General features: G+C 47.3%; 1 protein-coding gene across 2 annotated transcripts; it reads right to left on the reverse strand.

Annotated features, from left to right (window-relative positions):
* Positions 1 to 281: 281 nt before the first annotated feature.
* Positions 282 to 17,401, reverse strand: LOC138480723 (zinc finger protein 268-like). 2 transcript variants are annotated; one of them, XM_069612429.1, is made up of 2 exons: positions 17,258 to 17,401; positions 282 to 5,623 (listed from the first exon to the last, which is right to left on the reverse strand). In XM_069612429.1, the coding sequence occupies exon 2, from the start codon at positions 3,938 to 3,940 to the stop codon at positions 2,294 to 2,296; it is 1,647 nt and encodes a 548-aa protein (XP_069468530.1). In that variant the 5' UTR covers positions 3,941 to 5,623; positions 17,258 to 17,401; the 3' UTR covers positions 282 to 2,293. The 2 variants fall into 2 exon arrangements, with proteins under 2 accessions (XP_069468530.1, XP_069468529.1); XM_069612428.1 differs by having other exon boundaries at positions 17,254 to 17,401.
* Between the last annotated feature and the right edge of the window lie 6,577 nt (positions 17,402 to 23,978).

Here is a 23,978-nt window from a genome sequence, read left to right on the forward strand (position 1 = left end):
ACACCCAAACCAAATGCATGTGAAAGTTCCTGTGATCATGAATAAAGCACTCTTGCACCAAATAAATGTCTCTGAAGGCGCCAGGACTGAGTCCAGGTGGGTCCCCTGTGCTTGATTGTCCCAAAGTGACGAATAAGAGTTGTGTTACTCCTTGCCCCCTTGCCCTGATGGTGCAGGATCTGTGTTCTTGAGCCAGTGGCAATGAGAAGCACTTCATGCAATGCAATTGTGTCTCCTGGTTGTAACAACAGCTGTCCCTTATAAGATTCAGAAAATCAATATGGTTTTACACCAGTGTATTTCTTTATTCCAAATTATAATTTTTAATTAACAGCTAACACAGCTGAATTCACATAGAAAGCAAAGTAAAATGAATACCCTTCTACTTAAGAGGATAAACCCAGTTTAACAATCTTAAATTATGTTAAAAAAAAGATGCACAAAAGATAGAGGACATACACGAAGGCAGAGGCACACACCCTAAATTATCAAATACAGAGTTCATTAATGGAAAAACAAATATTGTTGCATCTTTGTCTGCACTTTGCATACTGGATTGCTTTGTAACTACATTTAAGACCCAAAGGACCCAAAGTACACAGTGGTTGACAGATTGTACCAGGCAGCGCTGCTGATTCTACATAGATCCTAAGGTTTATTTTTTGATAGAGCTGCTCAACTAAGGGAAGGCCCAGAACCGATGGCCTTATATAAACTAAGAGAACATAATACTTTCTTATGAGCGCATATCACAAACGTAAAGTATAGACAAATTCACATTAATCATTATCCAACCTTTTTCTATTAACACATTTAATATATCTTTCTTAGTGACATCGAAAATCTGGTGTGTTAGTAAAAAAGGTGATTTCATATCCTGACAATTGTCTCAAATATGCCACCCCTATGGCCATATGTTGCACCGACTGGGCTTTTTCAAGGGAAATTGAACAAATAATAATGTTTACTAGTCGTGAACATGAATAACAGCATTCAAATCTGTTCCGATTCAGCTACTCGGCTAGCAGCCTGGTACTTGGTGTACAGTCTCAAGTCGTCGTTCCTCTAAAGGTACAGTTTACCTCCGAAATATTCGTATCACTCTGCTATTTAGTGGCCTTATTGGTCCAAAATGATGTCCATATTTCCTATGATTTCTTTCTCAAAATATCTGTGATACACATGAGTCTAGTACAGCACCGGCTCTATATTGGTTGTATACACTTCTGCTCACTTCCTCTAGAAAAATGTTAACATCCAAAAGCACACTGTGCTGTGATTATTCCTCAGGTCTCAAAATGCTCTTGATATTTGTTTTAAAACTCAAAAGGTCTTCACTTTACGCATCTAATGATACTGTAGTGATGTGAATGGATCAATTTCAGCTAACATATCAATCTGAACCCGGCCGATTAAGCCCAGCAACCGAAAATGGTATTCACTGCAGCTCTGGAATCCTTTAGAAACCGCTTCTTTTTTTTTTCAACCGTCACAGTTAATCTACAACACATGCCCAGGAAGGCATGTGCTTCTGGGAGATACTAAGAACCGCATGAAATCATGAACCTCACTCAGAAATAATTTTACAGTGAGAACATTCACATGACATCTAACTTGTATGAATTCTCTGATGTAGCAATATATTATTCTTGGAATCCTGATCACCATCATGACATTCCAATTCATCCTCACCAGTGTGACCATGATGGTGCTGTATTAGTTACTGTTTTAATTGAAAGTCTTTCTGCAATTCAGAACACATATATGGTTTCACAGGGTGAAGCATTTCTGATATGATAGAACGCATTTGGCAGAAAGATTTTTCCACATTGCACAAATATAGGTTTTCCAGCTAGCGGGTTCTTTGATGACTGATCAGCTGTCTCTTTGCAATGGAATGAAATCCTTGCACACTCAGTACATGTATATGGTTTCTCACAAGTGTGTTATTTTAGATGTACTGGGAATGACCCGATTGACTGAATGCTTCGCCACACACAGAACATATGTATGGTTTTTCACCAGTGTTTGTATTTGTAATGAAAGCCTTGTAACACTCTGTACATTTATAGGGTTTCATGCCAGTCTGAGTTCTTTCATGTTATATTTGATATGTCTTTGTAATGAAAGTATTATCACACTCTGAGCATGTAAAGGTTTTCATGCCATTGTGAGCTGCCTGATGTGGCATCAGCTGCCTGTTTATAAACTTGGTATATTTTTATGGTTTCTTGCCAGTGTGTATTCTTTGATGTTGCTTCAGACCTTCTTTTGAATTCGAAGCATTGTTGCACTATGTATACTTATATGGTTTCACGCCAGTGTGTATTGTCGGATGGTGCATTAGGCGTGTCTTTTTTGTGATAGCCTTGTCAGACTCTGTACATTTAAATGGCTTCACACCGGTGTGTACTGCCTGGTGTATCATCAGCTTCCACTTTGAAATGAAAGCTTTGCCACACTCTGTACATGCATACGGTTTCATGCCATTGTGTGCTTGCTGATGCATCTTCAGCCGACTCATTGTAATGAAAGCCTTATTACAATTAGTACATGTATATGGTTTCACTCCAGTGTGTACTGCCTGATGCAGCAACAGGTATGTCTTTCTACTCAAAGCCTTGTCACACTGTGTACATTTATATGGTTTCACTCCAGTATGTACTGCATGATGTTGCATCAGCTCTTTCTTTGTAATGAAAGCCTTGTCACACTCTGTACATTTAAATGGTTTCACACCAGTGTGTGCTTTCTGGTGTATCTTCAGCCGACTCATTGTAATGAAAGCTGCATCACACTCTGCACATTTATATGGTTTTGCTCCAGTGTGTACTGCCTGATGCAGCATCAGGTGTGTCTTTGTAATGAAAGTCTTATCACACTCTGTACATATACATGGTTTCACTCCAGTGTGTACTGCCTGATGTAGCCTCAGGTGTGTCTTCCTACTGAAAGCCTTGTCACACTCTGTACATGTAAATGGTTTCACTCCAGTGTGTACTGCCTGATGACGCATCAGGTGACTCTTTGTAATGAAAGCTTTGTCACACTCTGTACATTTATATGGTTTCACTCCAGTGTGTACTGCCTGATGTAGCATCAGCTCTCTCTTTGTAATGAAAGCCTTATCACACTCTGTACATTTATATGGTTTCACTCCAGTGTGTACTGCCTGATGACGCATCAGGTGACTCTTTGTAATGAAAGCCTGGTCACACTCTGTACATTTATATAGTTTCACTCCAGTGTGTACTGCCTGATGACGCATCAGCTCTCTCTTTGTAAGGAAAGTCTTATCACACTCTGTGCATTTATGTGGTTTCACTCCAGTGTGTACTGCCCAATGCAGCATTAGGTATGTCTTTCTACTAAAAGCCTTATCACACTCTGTACATTTATGAGGTTTCACACCAGTGTGTACTGCCTGATGCAGCATCAGGAGTGTCTTCCTTGAGAAAGCCTTGTCACACTTTGCACATTTATATGGTTTCACACCAGTGTGTACTGCCTGATGCAGCATGAGGAGTGTCTTCCTTGTGAAAGCCTTGTCACACTTTGCACATTTATATGGTTTCACTCCAGTGTGTACTGCATGATGCAGCATCAGTTCTCTCCTTCGAATGAAAGCCTTGTCACACTCTGTACATGTATATGGTTTTACTCCAGTGTGTGCTGCCTGATGCACCATCAGGTGTGCCTTTTGACTAAAAGCCTTATCACACTCCGTACATTTATATGGTTTCAATCCAGTATGTACTGCCTGATGTCGCATCAGGCATGACTTCCTAGTGAACCCCTTGTCACACTCTGTACATTTGAATGGGCTCTCCCAAGTGTGCGTTTTGTGATTCATGATGAACTGTTTATTTGTAATGAATCTCTTATAACACTCAGTACATTTAAATGGTTTCTTGCCAGTTTGAGCGTTCTGATGTAGCATTAGCTATGAGTTTATAATGAAAGTGTTGCCAAACCTAGTGAAAGTGTAGTGTTTCACACAAGTGCGTGTTGGCCAATGTAGCCTCAGCTTTCTATTTCAAAAGAAAGCCTTGCCACACTCTTGTCCATTTGTATGGTTTTTAAACAGTGTGAGTTGGCAGGCGCCCAATCACCTTTGTATCTATAATAAAAGCCTTGATTCCTCCAGTACACTTAAATTGGTTCTTCCTGGTGTCACTTTGATGGTGTTGTGTTGGGGTATTGTTTATTCTCAGAGTGATAACTCTGCTTTATTTTCCTGCGTTATTAAATATTTATCATTTGCTGGAGTACATTTAAGTTCTCTCTGTTTGGTATGTCCTGCGTGATGTCTCTTTAAGAAGGAAGTGTTACAAAATCCTCTGCCGCATTCGGAACATGTATACAGTCTACTCTAAAACTATCTCATTCAAACATAATCCTTCCACAAATGGAGTTCATGTGTTTACCCCCTGGGGTAATAATTATAATTTGTTATTTATATCGTTTTCTTCACTAACGCGCTGCATATAGAACATTTATATACATAATTAATATTACCCATGTAAGATTTGCTTTTCACTTAATAACCTTGGAATGTTGAGACACTGAGTTGGCCTTAGCAGGATTCTAACCTCTGTCCTGAAGAATGCAGATGTATCTCAACAGTCAGTGCATAACCCATAGGGCTAGCTTACTAGCTAATGGCTCCTGAATAGATTTCTGAAAGTCTGTTAATTATCTCCTTATAAAAGACACTTTCTTACAGTCGATACAGATATACATTCACTCAACATGCATCACTAGGGCAGGTATGTTTTTGCATAAAAGTAATGACTTCTATGTACATTATTAAGATGGCAGGGCATGCCAGCACACCACTCTGTATGATCACATAGTTCCCTATTAGCCTTCGTAAGTGCAGTTCAGTGCCTTTAGATGCTACTCTGGCAGGTGCTGCTGTGCCGTTGTCAACATTTACAATGAACTTCAGCAACCACGTCAGCCATCCTCAGGGCCAGAGTTGGTGGTGGTTAGCTGGTTATGCTGGACATGGGGTATCAGTGTCTCAAACTTGACGACATTTGGGGATCAGTTTGTACCAGGATTCCCACCATGCAAAGTTCTGATGGATCGGCTTGGGAGTCTTTATGTGGCCATTTCTACATTTACAAGTCCTCTCCTGTGGCTTTTCCACTCCTTTGTAGTTTTTAGGCCATTGAGTTGCATTCACTTAAACAGCGAGGAAACATTCAGCATTTGTTGGTGGTATGTCTCACCATCAGGGTTACCTGTGCAGATCTTAACATTGCGCTTAGCAGTTCACTTGAGAGTTTCTTTTGTGAGGCTCCTATATCCTGTTCTACATGCAATTAAATAACCATTCAATACATTTATGAGGGTGGTTCCCTATGCACATCGTTATTCCCTATTATGGTAAATGAGGTCCTATTCATTAGACAGTTATCACCCACTGTGTACAAAAGGTTATTTTCCTTCAAAGATGTTCTGACAATAAGCTTTCCAAAAGCTGGATAATTAGGAATGATTTTCTGCAAGCTGAGGCATTAGGCGTCCTGGGAAAAGGCTTCTTGCACAAACACTTTCAGGTGTATTCCTGCACAGGACTCCATTCAGAAATGTTCCATTACTGTGGAAAGTGTTCCTGTTGGATTGAAAAGAAGAATCCTGGAATTAGTGTTTTATGAGCAAGAAATAAAATGCATAATTATGTGCAACACCATAAGAGCATTGTTTTTAAATTCTGTTTCAGTTTACAAAAAACCTTTCACACATTTACAAAGCATAAAAAGGATAAAACAAGAAAACAAATCTTAATTTACAAAACATATTTACTTAATTATATTTAACAAAACAGTTAAAATGGAAAACAAATGAACATTTCCTCAAGTTCATAGAAGATAAAAAGGTACAAAGCAATCATCAATTCCATAGTACATAAAAAAACGATGATTATCAATTAACAATTCAAATCTATAACGTTCAGAAAAAGTACTAGTGCAACAATAAAATCATATATTCGTTCCCCACATCAGTCTAGACCAAAGCAATTGTCTGGAATATTCGGAGCAAATACTCTCAACAAAAGCAGTCAGTCTAATTGTACAGAGAGCTTCAAAGTCCAATATCCAAGGTTTGAGAGTTTCAATGACAACTTGAGATTTGCAGAAATGACAATTTAGTAGAGGCCCCACACCCTGAAGCCGCGTTGTCCAGTACTTAGTTCTCTCTCTAGTGTGGAATTGATGGAGCTTAAAGCGTAAGAAAACCTGTCGGGTCCTATGACAAGGAAAAAAAAAACACTTCAAATATATAAGTAGATCCCCCTTTTTCTGGGAACTTGGCATATTCTCTATAAAAAGAATAATTAGACCAGGCCTCGATAGTCAGCCTGCAATCATCCAGGAATAGTTTAAAGTTACTTTATCTGGATTCAACTTAAGTTGCATGTCTGATGAACCAATTTGTTCCAATAATTCCCTCATGCAAATCCTATACATATTCACAGAGGGAACTGAACCACATTCTGCAATAAGTTGAAATTCCACAAATAAGGAGTTTGCTGGAGGCCTCAAGAACTTGGAGTAGACCAAGAAATGTTTCCATTTCTGTCGAGCATGAAGTGATACAAGATTAGGTTAATGGCGAATTACCACATTGGGGAATCAATGAGGCCATCCCCCAGTACATTCTTCCACAAAAGTCCTTGCAAGGGATCAAGAACAGGCCGCACATCGACAGCCGCCATATCAAGCCAGCACAACAAGACAGGTTCTACCTTACCCAGGTAATATTTGAGTGCTGGTAGAAGGGAGAAACCACACACTCTCCTAACTATACGTTTCATATGGGACCTCAATGGGATTCATTTAGCCTTTAGCAAATCTTTCCACATCTTAACTGAAGATGCATAGGTCCAATTATACCCCAGATAACGGATAGAGGCCACCCTCTCCACTTGACCAGTTCCCAGTAACCACCGTTTGGCCACAGACTTCCTACCACTAGAGAAAACAACCAGCTGTGACTTGTCCCCATTTACCACCAGATTGTTAGACAGGGCATAGTCAATAAAATATTAAACTTGCATTGGGAGTCCTTAAGCCGTTCTGTAAAAAATGACGATATCAGCAGCAAAAATCAACCAATGATTGTCAAGATGGTCCAGCCTCACAGGAATTAAACCTTGAGCGCGCGTAATCTCCCCAATATCACTTAAATATGCATTGAAGAGGGTTGGAGCCAAGGTACAAACCTGCTCGAGTCCCACCTTAACCAGTAAATATGTCTTGTTACAGCACCATCCTTACTAAGGCGAACTTGAAGCTTTGAATCATGATGGAGCAAAGCACATAAATGCATATTTAGCTTATAGGTAATGTAATACAATTAAAATATAGGATGACAGACCGCAAGGCTCTCTAGCAACAACAAGGATCCTCTCCTCTTCACAAAAGTGATGTTATGGCAACAGCAGAGGTACATATTACGTGCAATCTCTCTTAACATTGTTGGTAAAGGAGAGTTATGTTAGGTTAAGGGACAACATATTGATCTTAGAGAGCTTGGCCTGTCTGGAGATTGGTTTCTTCTGCCCAGGACTTGGTCTACAGAGGAAAAGGGTCTCAAATTGAACAGAACCCAGAATCCTAGGACCATACAGAGTTCAGGAAGGATTGGTGTTTTATTTTGTACAGCTAAGAGAGGGACCGGCTAATCCCAATACTAAAAACAGAAAAAAAAATAAAAGAATGAGACAGAAGTTGATGCCCAATAGGGAGGTGGTCAGAACTATACTCATACTGGCCTCACACTCGCCCTCGACATATGTCTCTGTAGTGATACATAAAATTGTAAATTTGCCAATCAGGGCTTTAGATGACAGCATTAGCCGCTGAAAGCCAATAGTATGTGCCAAAAATGCTGACAGTAGTCTGTTGTAGCACTTCCATTACGCAGTAGTGAGCTACAAGGAATATGCAGGCCTAGTAGGGGTGGTAGGTCACATTATGCATTGCAGATAGACAGGCAGGGTGGAGGCCCCAGTTCTGTAGCTAATAGACATTATTGGAGTGTTTGGAACATTATGGCACCTATATAGCGCTTAGATAGCCAATCTTAAGCGCTATGAACACTAAGCTATGAGTGCATGCCTTTTAGAGCTTGCTCACATGGGGTTAATTCATCTCGGCTTCTCTTAGAATATTCTGCCTTTCTAACTGTAGCCCTGCATGGCTTCGTAAACAAATCCTCTTTCTCTGGGAAGGCACTGATAAGACATTCCTGAGCTTTCGCACAGATGGGCTCCAAGCAGGGAGGGGCACAGAAAGGAGCACAGTGGAAATTCACAGAGTTGGATTTTTTCCATGAGCAAGCCTATATTTTGCACAGGGAAAGTTCTGGAACTGTGCGTCATGGACTGACAGCACGAGATTATAAAAATGCATGCCCACATGACTCAGGTGGGAGATCGATCTGTGGACTTGGTTCGAGCAAAATCGAGTGTCCGGAACCTGCTGCTCTGTCGGCACCCTGCAGCGTTGTCCTCTGAGCGGGGCTTGCTACAGCTAGCTTATGAGGGCCAGGGTCTCCCAGTGCTGATTGAAGGGGCGTAAGACTGTGTTTCTCTATGTTTCTCTAAGTTCTATGTTTCTCTATATTTTGTATTTCTCTAAGTGTTGTGCTTTGTAATCTTCTCTAACTTGAATCTCAAGATGTTGCTGAAATTCACTGTTTAGAATAAATGCTAAAACTTTTTGAAGGTGTCATTTGTCACTAGCATGAGTTCAGTGCTCGGCACAATAGAACCTGTATTGTGGGCTGAATTGGGTAATCTTTGCTCTCAAGGGCTGGTCCCGAGGAAGATTTTCCCTATTTCAAGACAGTCTCTCTCTCACACTCGCCCTCAACATATCTCTCTTCTCTCCTCTGTCCTCTCTCCCCCTGACCCCTTCAGAAGGACTTCAGCGAAACGGAGGAGATGTGAGACAAGGCCAGTATGCTGGCACAGGGTATACAGATGGCTCTTCTGAAAAATGATTAAGTTGTTCAAGACAAGAACACGCCAATTGTTCAATAAAAGGCACCCGCTGGGGGGCGCTGTTGAGCAGCCAGCAGTGACGGCCGCTTGACAGAAGAGCTCTGTACCAACAATAAATCCTTTAATTGATTAGATGTCACTGCATAACAATATTGGATTCTGCAGGGCTGACGGAGTGCAGGAAACATTTGTGCATCCTCTCCTCGAAAATTGGGCGGAACTGCGTGACGCAACGGTAGAAACGACTGCCATAAAGAGGACCGGCGCAACGGCCGTAGCTACACTCAGGAGACGAGGCAGAGGAGGAGCCTTCGCCCACCCAATCCAATGCACATCAGTGAAGCAGGGTGCACAACCACAACTACCATCCGATTCCCTAAACAAGGGTAATCCGCCACATGAGAGGGAGAATCAGGCTGCAATCAGAGCCCCCAGAGGCAGAGACAGGACAGCTGGATTAACCAGACACATTACCACACGCAACCAAATTAAGCCCCCGAAGGGCCTGCAGGCCCTGTGATTGGCACGGGTAGCCGAGGCAACAGTAAGTGCCCTGCTGCGGGAACCCCTAACGAGCTGACACATGCCCAATAAGCACCTGTTCTGGAAGACACTGGCACTCGAGAGTGACCCGAGGAGCGGAACTAATAAATACAGATGCTGCCCGAGTGCATCGCAGGTACAGACTGGCTGTGCAGCTTTGCTCCGAAGACGCTGCCATTGAGCTCTCGCAGCCGAGACAAAGACTGGGTCTGAGGAACGTTCCAATGCCATGATTGACACAGCGGTAGGAAGGCGTGCTCCGCTGTCGCTCGTATTAAACCCAAATTAACACGCAATACATAATAGGCTATCTGGCACAGAAACATCACCCGAGGCGCTGAGTAACAACTGCACTATACGCAGTGTGGTGCAGGGGGCCCCTGTGTGAGGTACCATACCATCCGGCTATATCAAGTATACAACAAACCCCCTGCTCGTTATGCAATGCTCAGTGTGGCCCCATCAGTGCCCCAGGCTGACCAGTAGCCCCCGCCGTGACAACGCACGCTGCAGAGGGATTTTCTCCCGAGGTGACCACGCTCTAAGCGCCACGGAAACCCAGCAACAGCGCAGTCAAATTCCGACCCCAGCATATGAAAAGACTACATATTAATATTTGCCAGGTCACATCACCCGCTGGGCCCAATCCACTGGCGGCTGAACTACTATACCAAAAGAGAACTCCAGGGACAGTAAACAACGGACACTAGGCCGCACAACCTGCGAGTATGCACACATGGGAGCAGCTAACCCGGTTTAGAGGGGGAAGCCCAGAAGGCACGACAACAAGCTCTGAAAGACATAATACTGCATCCAGACAAAGGAGGTGGAAAATAAAGAGACCTACAAGCACGGCGTCCGCACCTGACCTAGGGCACACCAGCACCAACAACTGTTCATACAGGGCAAGCTTCACGCCAATACTGCGAGAGCACTGAAGAGGCCTAGACGGTCAAAACATGCAGGCAAGCCACTCTCGTCTACAGACCTACACGTGACGGCCCTAACATTGATAGTGGGCTGTGGAACACCCTGTGACCAGCACATCCTCCCGGGCAGGCATCCTACCCTGCCTATAAACCAACCCGAGCCATGCTAAGCCCCAACCACCACCGATTCCACAATAACGTTGGATAAAACACACTCCAAGTACGGTAAAGACACAGAAGGGAAGACAAAGGCACTAAAATTTGGCACCCTCTCCGTAACTATGCGTAAAAAGTCTCAAGAGCGGAAACATCCCATTGCTTAACCTACGAAAAGCAAGAAGGCCCCGCCATCTACATACGGAACTCCGGAGTCGCCGAAAGTTGCTAAGTTAACATCACGGAGCGACACTAGCGAACTGATCAGAGTGGTTGAATCCGTCACTGCTAATACTATGACAAAAGGGGCCAACAAAAAAAGGGGCCTATGGACTCTTTCACAGGCCCAAGACCGTCAACAAACACTACTCCCAACCCCCATCTCCGAGCACCTCAGCGATGGAAAGTGCAGGAGACAACTCTAGAGACGATCATCTATTACAAACAATGCAAAATGGATTTCTAGTGATTAATGTCAAACTAGAGGACATTGTGGGCACCATAGGATCTCTAAAGAAAAAGAGAGTGAGCACATTACAGAAGCAGAAACACGAATAAATACGAATGAAGACACGATACGACACAACCGTGCTTTGAATGCAATTCAAACAGCACTGAAGAAAATGACGAATAAATGTGACGACTTAGAATCAAGGTCAAGGCTTAACAACATCCGAGCGGTGGGGATTCCGGAAGCAGCATGTAAAGGATCCATGGAACTATTCCTAGAGAAACTACTGAAAGACATGTTCGACCACTCCAAGCGGTCTGCGCAGTTTCTAGCTGAAAGGGCGCACCGTACACTTGCGTCCCCCACACCCAGGAGCACCAACAAGAACAATAATTGCTCGCCTTTTAAACTACAGGGACAGAGACACTATCCTTCGGCTAGCAAGAGAAAAGGGCCCTCTACAATTCGAATCTAACACAATACATATATACCCGGATTTCGCGGCGGGTATACAAACACAAAGAAGATCCTATGATGCGGTAAAACTCCTTCTCTGGGCCCAGAATGTGCCATACTCCCTTATGTTTACTGCAAAACTGAGGATACAACATGGGGGTCGGGCCCACTACTCGACAATCCTGCACAGGCACTGATATATGTGGAAGCATCTATACCTATGCCCCCGCGACAACCCCACCTGGAACCCAACGAACCGCAAAACAATTAAGAAAACTGGAGAGACAATAATGACTGAATGAACCAAAAGAAGCACCAACGGTACCAGACATACTTAGCAAACCGTAAGAAGCGGCAACGAACGGTAACTGAAGAATTATGGTATGTCGAGCCATGCGGACGGTCAAGGCGGTCAACATGGGCCCCCAGGTTTTATCCAAAAGTTCATAAGGGTCACATCATCGAATTGGGGTTGATAATGCGGGTGGAGATTGTGGGGGAAGGAGAAGAGGAAGTTGGGATACTGTTTAATGTTCAAGCAAACTGGGCTGGTTCTAGCCCGGTAGTTTGGGAAGGGAAAGTTGGAAAAATCAATGGCGAGCAGCATACAAACCTGCCACTATTCGAGGCTAGCGGGACAATGGAACAATGACAACTCTAAAATGATGAAGGTCACAGTAAGACATGGCGGGGCACATTAGAATGATCTCATGGAACGTGAGAGGCCTTAATAACCTGATCAAATGGAGAAAGATCTGGGCATACCAAGAACGTCACACACCTAATATAATCATGCTCCAGGAAACCCACGCATTGGAAGATACACACAAACAAATGGCGCAGAGATGGGGGAAGAACAGATTCTTCACAAACTATTTGTCACAGTTGAGGGGTGTGATAACACTGATACACAAGAATACAGATTTCAGGGTCGGGTCAATACACATTGACCAGGAGGGTAGATATGTGGTAGTATCAGGCACGATCAACAACAGAGCATTAACTGTTGTTAACACATATACGGCCTAAACACGAACGACCCCTCCTTTTATATCAAAGTGCAACCTTGATAGGCCAAAATCCCGACTCCCCGATATGCACATGGATAGATCAAGCTCTAAACATAGAAACTAAGCTAGGGCCTCCCTCGCTATTAAACAGGCTATGGCCCAATTTGGACTGGTTGGCATCTGCAAGATAACATACCCAACATCGGTTGAATACACTTACTACTCCACAGTACATGATGCACACTCCAGAATAGACCTCTAGCTCATGTCTGAGGAATAGGTAGGCAACTTGAGAGAAACCATGAAACTACCACGCACATGGTCAGACCACTCACCAGTGGTTCTCGAAATACGCCAGACACACACACACAGATCTACACTGATATGGAGAATGGCCCTGGGGCGTCCCATTTTCAATCCAAAACTCTCGGGACAACACATCCCCAACGCGCACCCAAAACACCCTATTCATCAGAAAATCCTTAATCCAAGAAAACATCTTCCCTTGAACACCTTTCTCTCGTAACACAAATAGCAACCCATCCCTCCACACCATATCGTACGCCTTCTCCATATGAAAGAACGCCTCACCATCTCCCGACAGGACAAGGCCTCCTCCACATCTGTTGCCAACGCCACAACTGCATCCATCACGGATCTAGATTTACGGAACCCATTCAGCCACTGCCCCGACTCCAAAATGTGTACCAGACAGCCACACACAATTTTTTCCATCACCTTGCACAAAACAGATGTCAAAGCAATGGGCCGATAGGACCCACAAAAGCCAGCCGGCTTCCCCAATTTCAGAATCGGGAGGATGACAGCCCTCTTCCACCCACTAGGCAATGTACCGTGACCCCACACAACATTAAACAGCCGCAACACCTCCAGCGAACAAACATCCGGTAAATGCTGCAAATAACTATAACGCCCCCCATCCTCACCCGGACTCTAATCCTGTCGCCCACTCAGCACAGCCCACACCTCACTCAAAGTGAAGGACATATCCATACTGGATGTCCAATTGTCCACAACATTCAGCACATCTTGATTAACAGCCATAAACTCTGCCATTTTCCAAATGGACACCAGAGAATAATTTTCCATGCTGTGCACACCCGCAAAATACTTACCCAGTGCCTCTGCTTTACCACTATCATCCACCATATCACACCCCTCATCAGTAATCACCGAAATCCGAGATCCACCTCTCGCATGCCCGGACATACGCCAAAACTTCGCCCACACCTTCAACAAACAAGTATCACTAGAGAGAGTACTACAAAAATTCAATACACCCGCTTATGACACCGAATCACTCTCTGCACCAGTGCCCTATATGCTATAATGTCTGCCACTGCTTTAGTGCGCATGGTCTTCTGTCGCTTCCTCTTCCTATTCTGAACTGCCACCGTACCTTCTGACGTCCACCACAGGACCTCAGCTTTCCGGAAGAGCTTACCCGGAGCCGGGGCCAGTTCTGCCACAACTCTCTGAAAGATGTCTTGCAGAGCCAAATCCATCTCGTCCACATTGGGTGGCACCCCTACCCCCTGGGCATCACCCATCCCCATCAGACTCATCAACCTACTACACCCCTCTCCAAACTTCACCCAATCCAAATTACAGAAGTTACACCCCCTCGGGGTAGGACTTGCCGACTTCACCACCCTCACATCAACCTCTATGGAGAAAGACCCATGATCACTCCCCATCTCCCCATCCATCCTCTATTTCCAAACACACTTAGAAACTAAAGAAGCTGAGACCCAGGTCAAATCCAGGCAAAACCCCACACCCGTATGAACATCAGTCCTAGTATGCCCCGGAGAGTTCAATAAAACAAGCCCACACTCATCAGCCAGCACCTCAGGACTAGCCCCATTAACATCTGTCACAGCACTATTCCACAACGTATTATGACAATTAAATCTCCACAAAAAACATATCTGCCACTCCGCCCCAAGGCCTACTGCAATGCCCCCACACCAAGAGGTCTACATGGATTGTAAAAATTAAGAAGAGCCAACACATCAACACCCATAAACAACCTCACACCAATAATCTCCAACTCCCCTCCAAACTCAAGGACAGAACATTGAATACCATTCTTCACCAAAATGCAAACCCCCCCCCCACGGCCCGCCACTCTATCCTTCCTAAACAACACATACCCCAAAAAGCGAAAATGAATACCCTCTCTCAACCACGTCTCCTGAACACACAACATCAACATCACCCACCCTCAACAACTCCTTCAACTCCTGCCCATTCACCAACAAACTCCTTGCATTCCATTGCCACAATCTCAGACCCCTGAACCCTCACGGGGGACGTTACCACCACTCATCATCCTATGTACATCCTTATCTGTGAGATTTCCAATCCTTAAATACATCTTCACTGCCTTCACCACCGCCTGTCATCTGTCCGATTTCGACTGACACTCAGCCGTCATAAAGACTGAACCACCTCCACCTGCTTCACCACTGCAGCAGGACAACCCACCACAACCACCTGCTCCTCCTGAACTGCTGCAGCATAACTGATGTTATGACTCACCTTAGTGCTCACAACCTTACAGGCCTCCACCTGTGCAACACACCCCCTAAAGGAAGCAACATGATCCCCACCACAATTGCAACACTTCAAACTGAAACACAGTCCTTAATAACATGGGGACCGTCACACTTACCACACCTCCTCTCCCTTCTACAAGATCGTGCCACGTGGCCATACTCCTGACACTTATAGCACCCAAGAGTGGCTGGAACATAAGGCTTCACCTGAAAACGCTAAAACCCCCAAAACACGTGCTCTGGCACCTCACCCCACCTAAACCGAATAGCCAAAGTTGTAAAAATGACACCCCCATCAGGATCTTTCCTACCCAACCGCCACACCTCCAAAATACCCAACTCCTGCAAGGAACTCACAATATCACTGTCATGCACATAAAGAGTTACCCCATAAATCACTCCCTTACACACCGCACCACCTTGTTCTGACACAGACACTGGATGTCTCCCAACACATCCCAAATCCAAAGCCTTGTTCCTGCTCACCTCACCCACACCCTTAACCAACAAACGCCCCCCACTGATTACCTGGACAGACTACACAGCACCAATTCCTTTCCGGACCCACTCTGATACCACAAAAGGGCTAACACCACTAAGAACCTGATCGGGCTTCCCCCGACTGTATGACCACCTTCCAACCCAACTCTGCCTCCATATATTCAACCCCAGCCTCACACCCACCCACACACTGCTGTCCACCACCAGAACCCTGACTACCATCCACCCTCCGATCCACAGGGAATCTACTACGAAGTAGCGCCCCACTGTCATCCCCATGCAACCCCCCTTCCTCTCCCCACCGTCAACACTGGCTCAAGCCAAACCTTCCGCCAGAGACTGGCGACCACCACCCGCCGCAATTTCCCTTTCCCACCATCACCCTTGTCACTTTTCTTCCCACTTCTCCCCCCTCCAGTGCTAAGGGACCCCTTGTCAGACACACCACCACCAACCCCTGCACACCCAAAGGCACCCTTACTACCCAATGCATCACCCCTCCCAGGAGCAGGCCTTACGCCATCTTGCACCACCACACCGCAGCTGCCTTCTCCAGAGTATGCCCCTGCCCACTCATAACGGCGGGCAGGGACACCTACCACACACGTATCAACTAGCGTGTCACTCTTATCCATACCTGCCTAACCTCTGGGTTTTTAGCCATTTCTCCAGGTCTCCGGGGTAGACCCTGCAGTCTCTGGGTTTTCAGGTCCTGTCCAATCCTCCCTCCGGTTGGCTACTGGCAGCAGGCTTTTGCAGCCAATCGGATGGAGGATTGGACGGAACCCGGCGCGAATGCAGTATTACCGCATTTATTTTGCTTAAACTTGTATTCTTTTTGTCAGTTTGCCTTATTTTTTAGTCGCCTGAAATTGAAGGGTGACTAAAACATAAGGCAAACTGGCCAAAAAGAAAGAAAGCTGAAGCAACAACAAAAAACTAATGCGGAATACTGCGGTGGACCCGGCGCTCCCAGCTAAATTGAAGGTCCTCTTTGAATGTATGAATTAGCCGACCGCAGGGAGTGAACTACGGCCATCAGGTTTGCAGGCCGGACACCTCACCACCGCACTATATAACCTCATGAGAAATAACAACTAAGGTGAAATATCCAATCTCGGTACTGCAAGTTCCAGGGAAACCTTTTGTATTGGTTCTTGAAGTTTAAAACATGCACATGTTGACGTTTTCAAAAACACTATTTGAAGAAAATATCCTCCGTTGTGTGTGTGTATTGCTTTTATGGAAGGCGAATGCCATTCGTTCTGTGCAATTTGGGTGGTTATGCATGACCTTGGACCCTCACACGTATTGCAGGCCACTGGCTTTCTAATGACGGCTGCAACAGCCTTGACAGGTGGGCGGGGCGTGTGGGCGGGGCCGTGTGCGGATCTGGGCGGGGCCTTGTGCGGATCTGGGCGGGGCCTTGTGCGGATCTGGGCGGGGCCTTGTGCGGATCTGGGCGGGACATACATGTCACTGTTTTTTTTATTTTCAAATGTAAGCAGGTATACTGTCAACGAACCTCCCCCAGCGCTGAACACACACAGCCCTCACCAGCAACAGAAAGGGCCGCCACACCCGTGGCACCCCAACGCGCCCCTACCTACTTCCTCCTCAGAAAGGCGGGCCCCGGCGACAGCTGCTGTGGACGCGCTCGCCCCAAACCCCCGGCTATTGTTCGGCTGTTCCTATCCGAGAAACGGCCCGTAGAGCAACGCCCCGCCTACTCTTCCCACAGGTGACCGTGGGCACGTTCCCTAGCGTCTGACGTCATCACTGACGTTCCTGAGCGGCGGGACGCACTGGGAAGGCTTTGGAGGGAGGGAGGGTTTCACCTGCCCGTGCAATAGGAATCTGCGTGCTCTTGGGTGGCTCAGGAAGAGTAGGAGTGTAAGTAACCAAGATTACTGGTAAGTAATCCTACCATTCCTTCTGTACGATTGCCCATGGCCGCATGATGCAGCTCCACGGCGCTGGGGGTGTGTTGTGGGCATGCTCGCAGCACCACAGGTTCCTTTGCGCCGTTGGTATCTGCGCAGCATCTGAATCCGCGCCCCTCGCAATGCGTTTGCGCTGCACATTACCTCCACGTCCACTCTTCCTCGTCCCAGTACTTACCTCATGAGGCACCCGCCTCCGACACAGGACCTTCTTCTATTTCTTCTTATTTCTATAACTCCTCCCCCACACCCACGTCACTTAGTTTAATTTTTCCTGCCTCCGGCAGGTTGGGCTTGTTTTTTCTTCCCGGCGCGGGGCGCTGGGGAGCTCCGAATGCTGGCCCCCTGGTGGGGCTGTGTGGCGGGGCCTTCGGCTCCTTCAGGTGTGGCAAGACTCCTGGATTCCCTGCGGGGCTTGGGACTCGGTTGAGTCAGGCTGCCTTGCCTGGTTTCTGCTGGGCTTTGGCCAGCGCAGGGCATCGTGGCCCGGGTTCTGGGAGAACGGACCCGGGTTCAGGTAAGGAGAAGGGGGGCATGTTTTTTCTGTTGCATGGCCATGCTGCATGGGCGGCTGTGCACGGATTGGCGGCTCCTTTTTCTTGTTTGGTGCTCCGGAGGAGGGTGGGCTCCTCCTCTGATGCTGCAGGCATGTTGCCATAGGAATTAATTGATGTTGTTCCTATTGGTTATTGTTCTTTCTGGCCTCTATTTGAATGTGGGAGAGGCACGTTAGCAATTGTTTGTATGTGGAGCCTTGGTTCAGTGTGCAGGGGTCTTTGGTGAAGCAGGCTTCCTTGGTCACTGTTTTTGGGCTTACTCAACATGGGAAAACATTCTGCAAAGAGCAGGCATCTGGTCCTGTCTTCTTCTTCTTCGTCTTCCTCTTCTCCTGATTTACACAGAAAGAGAAAGAAGAAGGCTAAGCGTTTTTCCCTGACCAGAAAGGATTTGAAGAAGCTGCTTAAGCATCGTAGAGGGAGTCGCACACACGCTCATGGACACAAGCGCAGGCGTCTGTCTTCCTCATCCTCCTCTTCTTCTGGCGCTGAGTCTTCGGCCTCTTCTTGTTCCTCTTTGGCTGATGCTGAAGGGAAGTATCTGGACAGAGAGGGACTGGAGGAGGTGCTGGCTCAAGTTGGAGATTGCATGGGATTTTCAGAGCCCCTGGTGCCGGTGGAGGGGGCCGACCCTTCTATTCGCCAGTATAGGCATACACCTAGGAAGGGGTTGCCTTTGGTTTCCGATATCTGGGAAAAAATCCTCCGGGAACGGCATGACCCGGAGAAGATTGCAATGCCCCGCTTCATGTCCAAACTTTACCCTTTGAAGGGCGAGACTTTGCTGTCTGATCCAGTTGAGGTCGACGTTATCCTCGCCAGCCTGGTGGGTCGCTCCTCTATGTCGGCCGAGGAGGCGGCCGTCCGGGATCCAGTGGACCGCCGAGTTAATTCCGGCCTTAAGAAGGTTCATGCAGGGGCGCATCTGGCCCTTCGAGCAAATATCTATGGTTCCTACACAGCTGAAACAGTGTTGAATGGTTTCAGGGAGTTGAAAAAGGCTGTCAATGAAGGCTCTGATTGTGCCCCTTTGCTTACAGACATGCAGAGACAGGTTGAGTTTTTGGCTGATCTGGCTTTTGATGGGGTGCGTGGTTCAGCCATGGCCATGGGGGCTGGTATATCTGCCCGGAGGCATTTGCACCTAAGGGACTGGAAGACTGATGGGTCTCAGAAGGCGGCTGCCCTGAAACTTCCTTTCACTGGGTCCAGGCTTTTTGGTGATTGCCTTGAGGATAAGGTGCACAAAGTTTTTAGGGCGGACAAACATGCTGACAAACTTCGACGCAAGCCTCCTTCAACGGCCAAGAAATCTTCCTCTGGGGCTGGTCCAGTGACCAGCAGGTCTTTTCCTGGCTCCTCATCACATTCTTTTCGGAGGGCTAGGGGGGGTCGGGGTCCTCCACGCTCTTCACGTCCTGGCCCGGCACCTAAGTCCTGATGGTTTGGAATTGCCGGTGGGCCGGCGGCTCTGGCAGTTTTTTCCAGTATGGGAAAGGTGGTGTTCCGACTCATGGGTTCTGGACACAGTACAATGGGGGTATCGAGTGCATTTCCTGTCTCCTCCTATCCAGCATTGCATGGTTCGGACTGTGGTTCCCAGGTCTCGGCTCAAGAGGTTGGCCATGGACGCCGCGCTCTCCGAATTAATGTTGAAGGCGGCCATCATGCCCGTTCCTCTCCCTGTGCAGGGTCAGGGGTTCTACTCACGGGTGTTCCTGGTCCCCAAACCTTCGGGGAAGTACCGTCTAATTCTGGACCTCAAAGCCCTGAACTGCTTCGTCCAAAAGGAACACTTCAAGATGGAGACTTTACAGAACATTCTTCCGATGTTAATAAAGGGGGATTGGATGACATCTCTGGATCTCCAGGACGCTTATTACCATGTGGCTCTCCGTCCCTGGCACATGCAGTTCTTCCGCTTTGCAGTGGGATCCCGACATTTTCAGTTCAGGGTGCTCCCGTTCGGACTGCGATCTGCCCCCAGAGTTTTCACCAAGCTGGTGGCTCCCCTGGTGGCGCACTTACATCTGCGGGGCATTCAGATATTTCCCTACCTGGACGATTGGTTGGTCAAAGCGTCCTGCCGGCAGACTGTCATTTCTCATCTCCGATTGGTCTGCCAGGCATTACAGGACTGGGGTTTCCTGGTCAACTGGCAGAAATCCCAACTGGAGGCTTCTCAGGATCTAGTTTTTATTGGTGCACAGGTTTGCACCAGGATGGGGAAGGTGTTCCTGTCCCTGGAGAGGGTCCGTCGCTTGCTGACTGTTCTGGGCAGGGTTCTCGGGAGGCAGTATGTCCCGGCCCGCCTATTGCTGAAATTGCAGGGGCACATGGCTTCTTGCGTGTTTCTAGTTCCCTGGGCCCGTCTTCATCTACGCCCCCTGGTGTCCTACCTTCTCTCCCACTGGCTCCCTTCATCTCAAGCTTTCGAGGCTTTGATTCCGGTGTCTTTGGCGCTGCGGGTCTCCCTGCAGTGGTGGTTGAGGGTTCCGAAACTACGGGCTGGGGTGTCCCTGATCATTCCTCCGGTGACCACACTTACTACCGACGCCAGTGGAAGGGGCTGGGGAGCTACATTGGGAGTTCTCTCTGCTCAGGGGTTGTGGGATCCGGAAGAGAGCCATCGGACATCCAATTGGCGAGAGTTGTGTGCCATTCTCCGGGCTCTGGTGTACTTCAGGAGGTTGCTGATGGGCCGGGCAGTTTTGGTCCGGACGGACAATACGACAGCTTTGGCTTACGTCAACCGCCAAGGGGGTTCCGGCCGCTCCTTGAATGCCCTGGCAGCTCAGATAGGTGCTTGGGGGGAATCACATCTGGTGTCCCTGGTGGCTTCACATATCAGGGGGGGTGGACAATGTTCGGGCGGATCTACTCAGCCGCCGGTTTCCCTCCTCGGTGGAACTGGTCCTCTCGACCCAGGTTTTTGCAGAGATCTGTGTCAGGTTCGGGACCCCTATTCTGGACCTGTTTTCGTCTCCAGCCTCAGCAAAAGTTCCCCTCTTCTGCTCTCGTTTTCAGACAGAGGGTGCGTGGGGGGTGGACACCCTCTCTGTGCAGTGGCCTCAGGGTCTCCTTTATGCTTTTCCACCTATTCCTCTTCTGCCTCGGGTGGTTCAGCGCATCAGAATATCCAGGGTGACTGTATTGTTGTTCGCTCCGTACTGGCCCCGCCGGAGTTGGTTCCCCTCTCTGTTGGAGCTTCGGTGCCGGGAGCCTTGGCTGGTTCCGAAGTGGCCTTGTCCCCTTCTGGGGGAGCTACGGTTGGGGGTCCGCCAGATACAATGGGCAGTGTGGATATTGCACGGGCTAGGCTGATATCTCAGGGGTTTTCTGGTCCTGTGGTGGATTCCATAATGAATGCTCTTAGACCTTCCACTCTGAAGGCTTACGGCAGACATTGGAGCCATTTCCGGGACTGGTGTGGGCGGTCTGGGATTCCACCCCTGCGTTCTGGCCTCCCCGCTATCCTTCAATTCCTCCGGGATGGGTTTGACAAGGGCCTGGCGGTTTCCACGCTTCGCTCTCAGTGGGCCTCCATAAAATTCCTTTTGGGGGACTCTGATGGGCACTTGGATGGGGAGGTGTTGGTGGGGAAGTTGCTCAGGGGTTTTTCTTCTTCCCGTCCTTGTACTTATAAGGGGCTTCCTCCTTGGGATCTCCCTCTTGTCTTAAAGTTTCTTCAAGGGCCTCCTTTTGAGCCCATTTCCGAAATTGATATGAAACATCTGACGCTGAAGACTGCTTTTCTGATTGCCATAACTTCTGCCCGTAGGCTTGGGGAGATTGGGGCTCTGTTATGTCACCCCCCTTTCCTGAGGGTTCTGCCAGACTCGGTGGTGCTGAGGTGTGATCCGAAGTTTCTCCCTAAAGTTGTTTCTCGTTTTCACACCTCTCAGGATCTGGTTCTCCCTGCCTTTTTTCAAAATCCGCAAACGCCAGAGGAAGTGGCTTGGCATAGCATTGATGTGCGGCGGGCGGTGTTGGAGTACTTGGCTAGAACTGCCCCTTTCCGCCGCTCTGACAGTCTTCTGATTACTTTTGGCCCGGCTGGGGCTGGGCGTAAGGCATCTGTAGTGTCCATTAGCCGATGGATCCGTCTTGTGGTCTCCATGGCCTATGTGGCTTCGGGCCTGCCTGTGCCTGCGCACGTTCAGGGGCGGTCCACCAGAGGTTTGGCGGCCTCATGGGCCGATGCTAGGGGGGTTTCTCTACAGGAGATATGTAGAGCTGCCACTTGGGCTGATCAGAGCACCTTCATCAACCACTATAGGTTGAATGTCTCCCACTCGGGGGTTGGTTCCTTCGGGGTTGGAGTTTTGTCTGTGGGGATGTAATATTGGAGTTATTAAAGGTGTGTGTTTCTGCACTGTTTTGACTCTTGTCTCATTGGGACCTTTTTCCCCGTTTGTTGCTTTGGTATACCTCATGAGGTAAGTACTGGGACGAGGAAGAGTGGACGTGGAGGTAATGTTCTGATTACTTACCGGTAATCTTCATTACTCCTAGTCCTACTCTTCCTCGTCACAGTACTGACGACCCTCCTCACCCTCCCTGCGGGGAAGGTCCCATGCTACGGCTTGGTAATATGAAACTAAGTGACGTGGGTGTGGGGGAGGAGTTATAGAAATAAGAAGAAATAGAAGAAGGTCCTGTGTCGGAGGCGGGTGCCTCATGAGGTAAGTACTGTGACGAGGAAGAGTAGGACTAGGAGTAATGAAGATTACCGGTAAGTAATCAGAACAGTACTAGCACTGGGTGCAAACACTTAGGCCCTGGGACTAGAAACATGGTTTTAAGTCTGGTGTTTGGACTTGGCCAACTTCTGTAATGGCAGAGAAATACCCGCCTCGCCGACCAATATCCCTGCTGCAGCATTTATTTCTTCTGCTATGGAAACATATGCAGACGGGCCAGTCATTAAATTATAAACCTAAGTGTCACTTCTGCCTTATTTTTCCATTCACTTTGTTAAAACGTTGCCAACGTCCAAAACGTGGTAAGGTGGCTGTCCATGTGCCTGACGTTTGTTTTTATTGCATACAACTTTAAACTGATGCGTCAAAATTAAGAGTACAAAGATCCTACAACGTCAGAGGAATATTTATTAATGATTCCTGTAAATAAAAGAAAGCACTGAAAAAAACAAAACGCATCCAATCCGTCTGGTCTGTATGCAAACATCCAAGCATATGACCGCGGCCCATCACTGCGAAGACCCTGTGAAACCAGCCCTACTGTGACAAGACCACACAGACCATGAAGAATACAAACCCACGACTACACACTCAACCCGAGTGGATGGGGCAATGAGGCTCAAGCCTTGGTATCCAAAAATCACCGCTGATGGATACAAATCTATCAGCAAGAAGAAGAAGCGCCAACTCCTGCTGGGCGGTGTTGTCAACAACTAGCATTTGTAAAAGCACTGCTCACTGGAAATAGGGTGGGGGGAGCAGAGGGCCCCCCAAGTGCTTGCCCTAAAGTGTTAGTGGAGGGGAAGAGACTCCGACCTCCAGAATATCATCTACTATCTTCCTTTTGTGACTAAAAGCAGAACCTCTGCGCACAACAAAGAAAAGTTACAATGGTCGTGAATTCTTCCCAAAGCCTGCATATACTTCAATGCCGTTTACAAAGGCAGAGGAACCAGCCCTGCTACCTCTGATGAGCTGCTTAGATTTTCTTGTAATGCTGCAACACATGTAATAAGCAATCGGAACTAAACGCTTTCTAATAACATTTGAAAGTTTGCCAGGAATGAGGACAGTTTTTTTATTCATTGTATCTTGGACAAAAGTAGTAAACGCAATGGTCGGATTACT

This window comes from Ambystoma mexicanum, chromosome 5p, assembly GCF_040938575.1.
Source record: "Ambystoma mexicanum isolate Mex_15411 chromosome 5p, UKY_AmexF1_1, whole genome shotgun sequence".
NCBI lineage: Eukaryota > Metazoa > Chordata > Amphibia > Caudata > Ambystomatidae > Ambystoma > Ambystoma mexicanum.

What these genes read in the sequence shown, in the direction of transcription:
- LOC138480723 (XM_069612429.1), bottom strand. Translation starts at nt 3,940, where the DNA reads ATGCTACATCAGAACGCTCAAACTGGCAAGAAACCATTTAAATGTACT.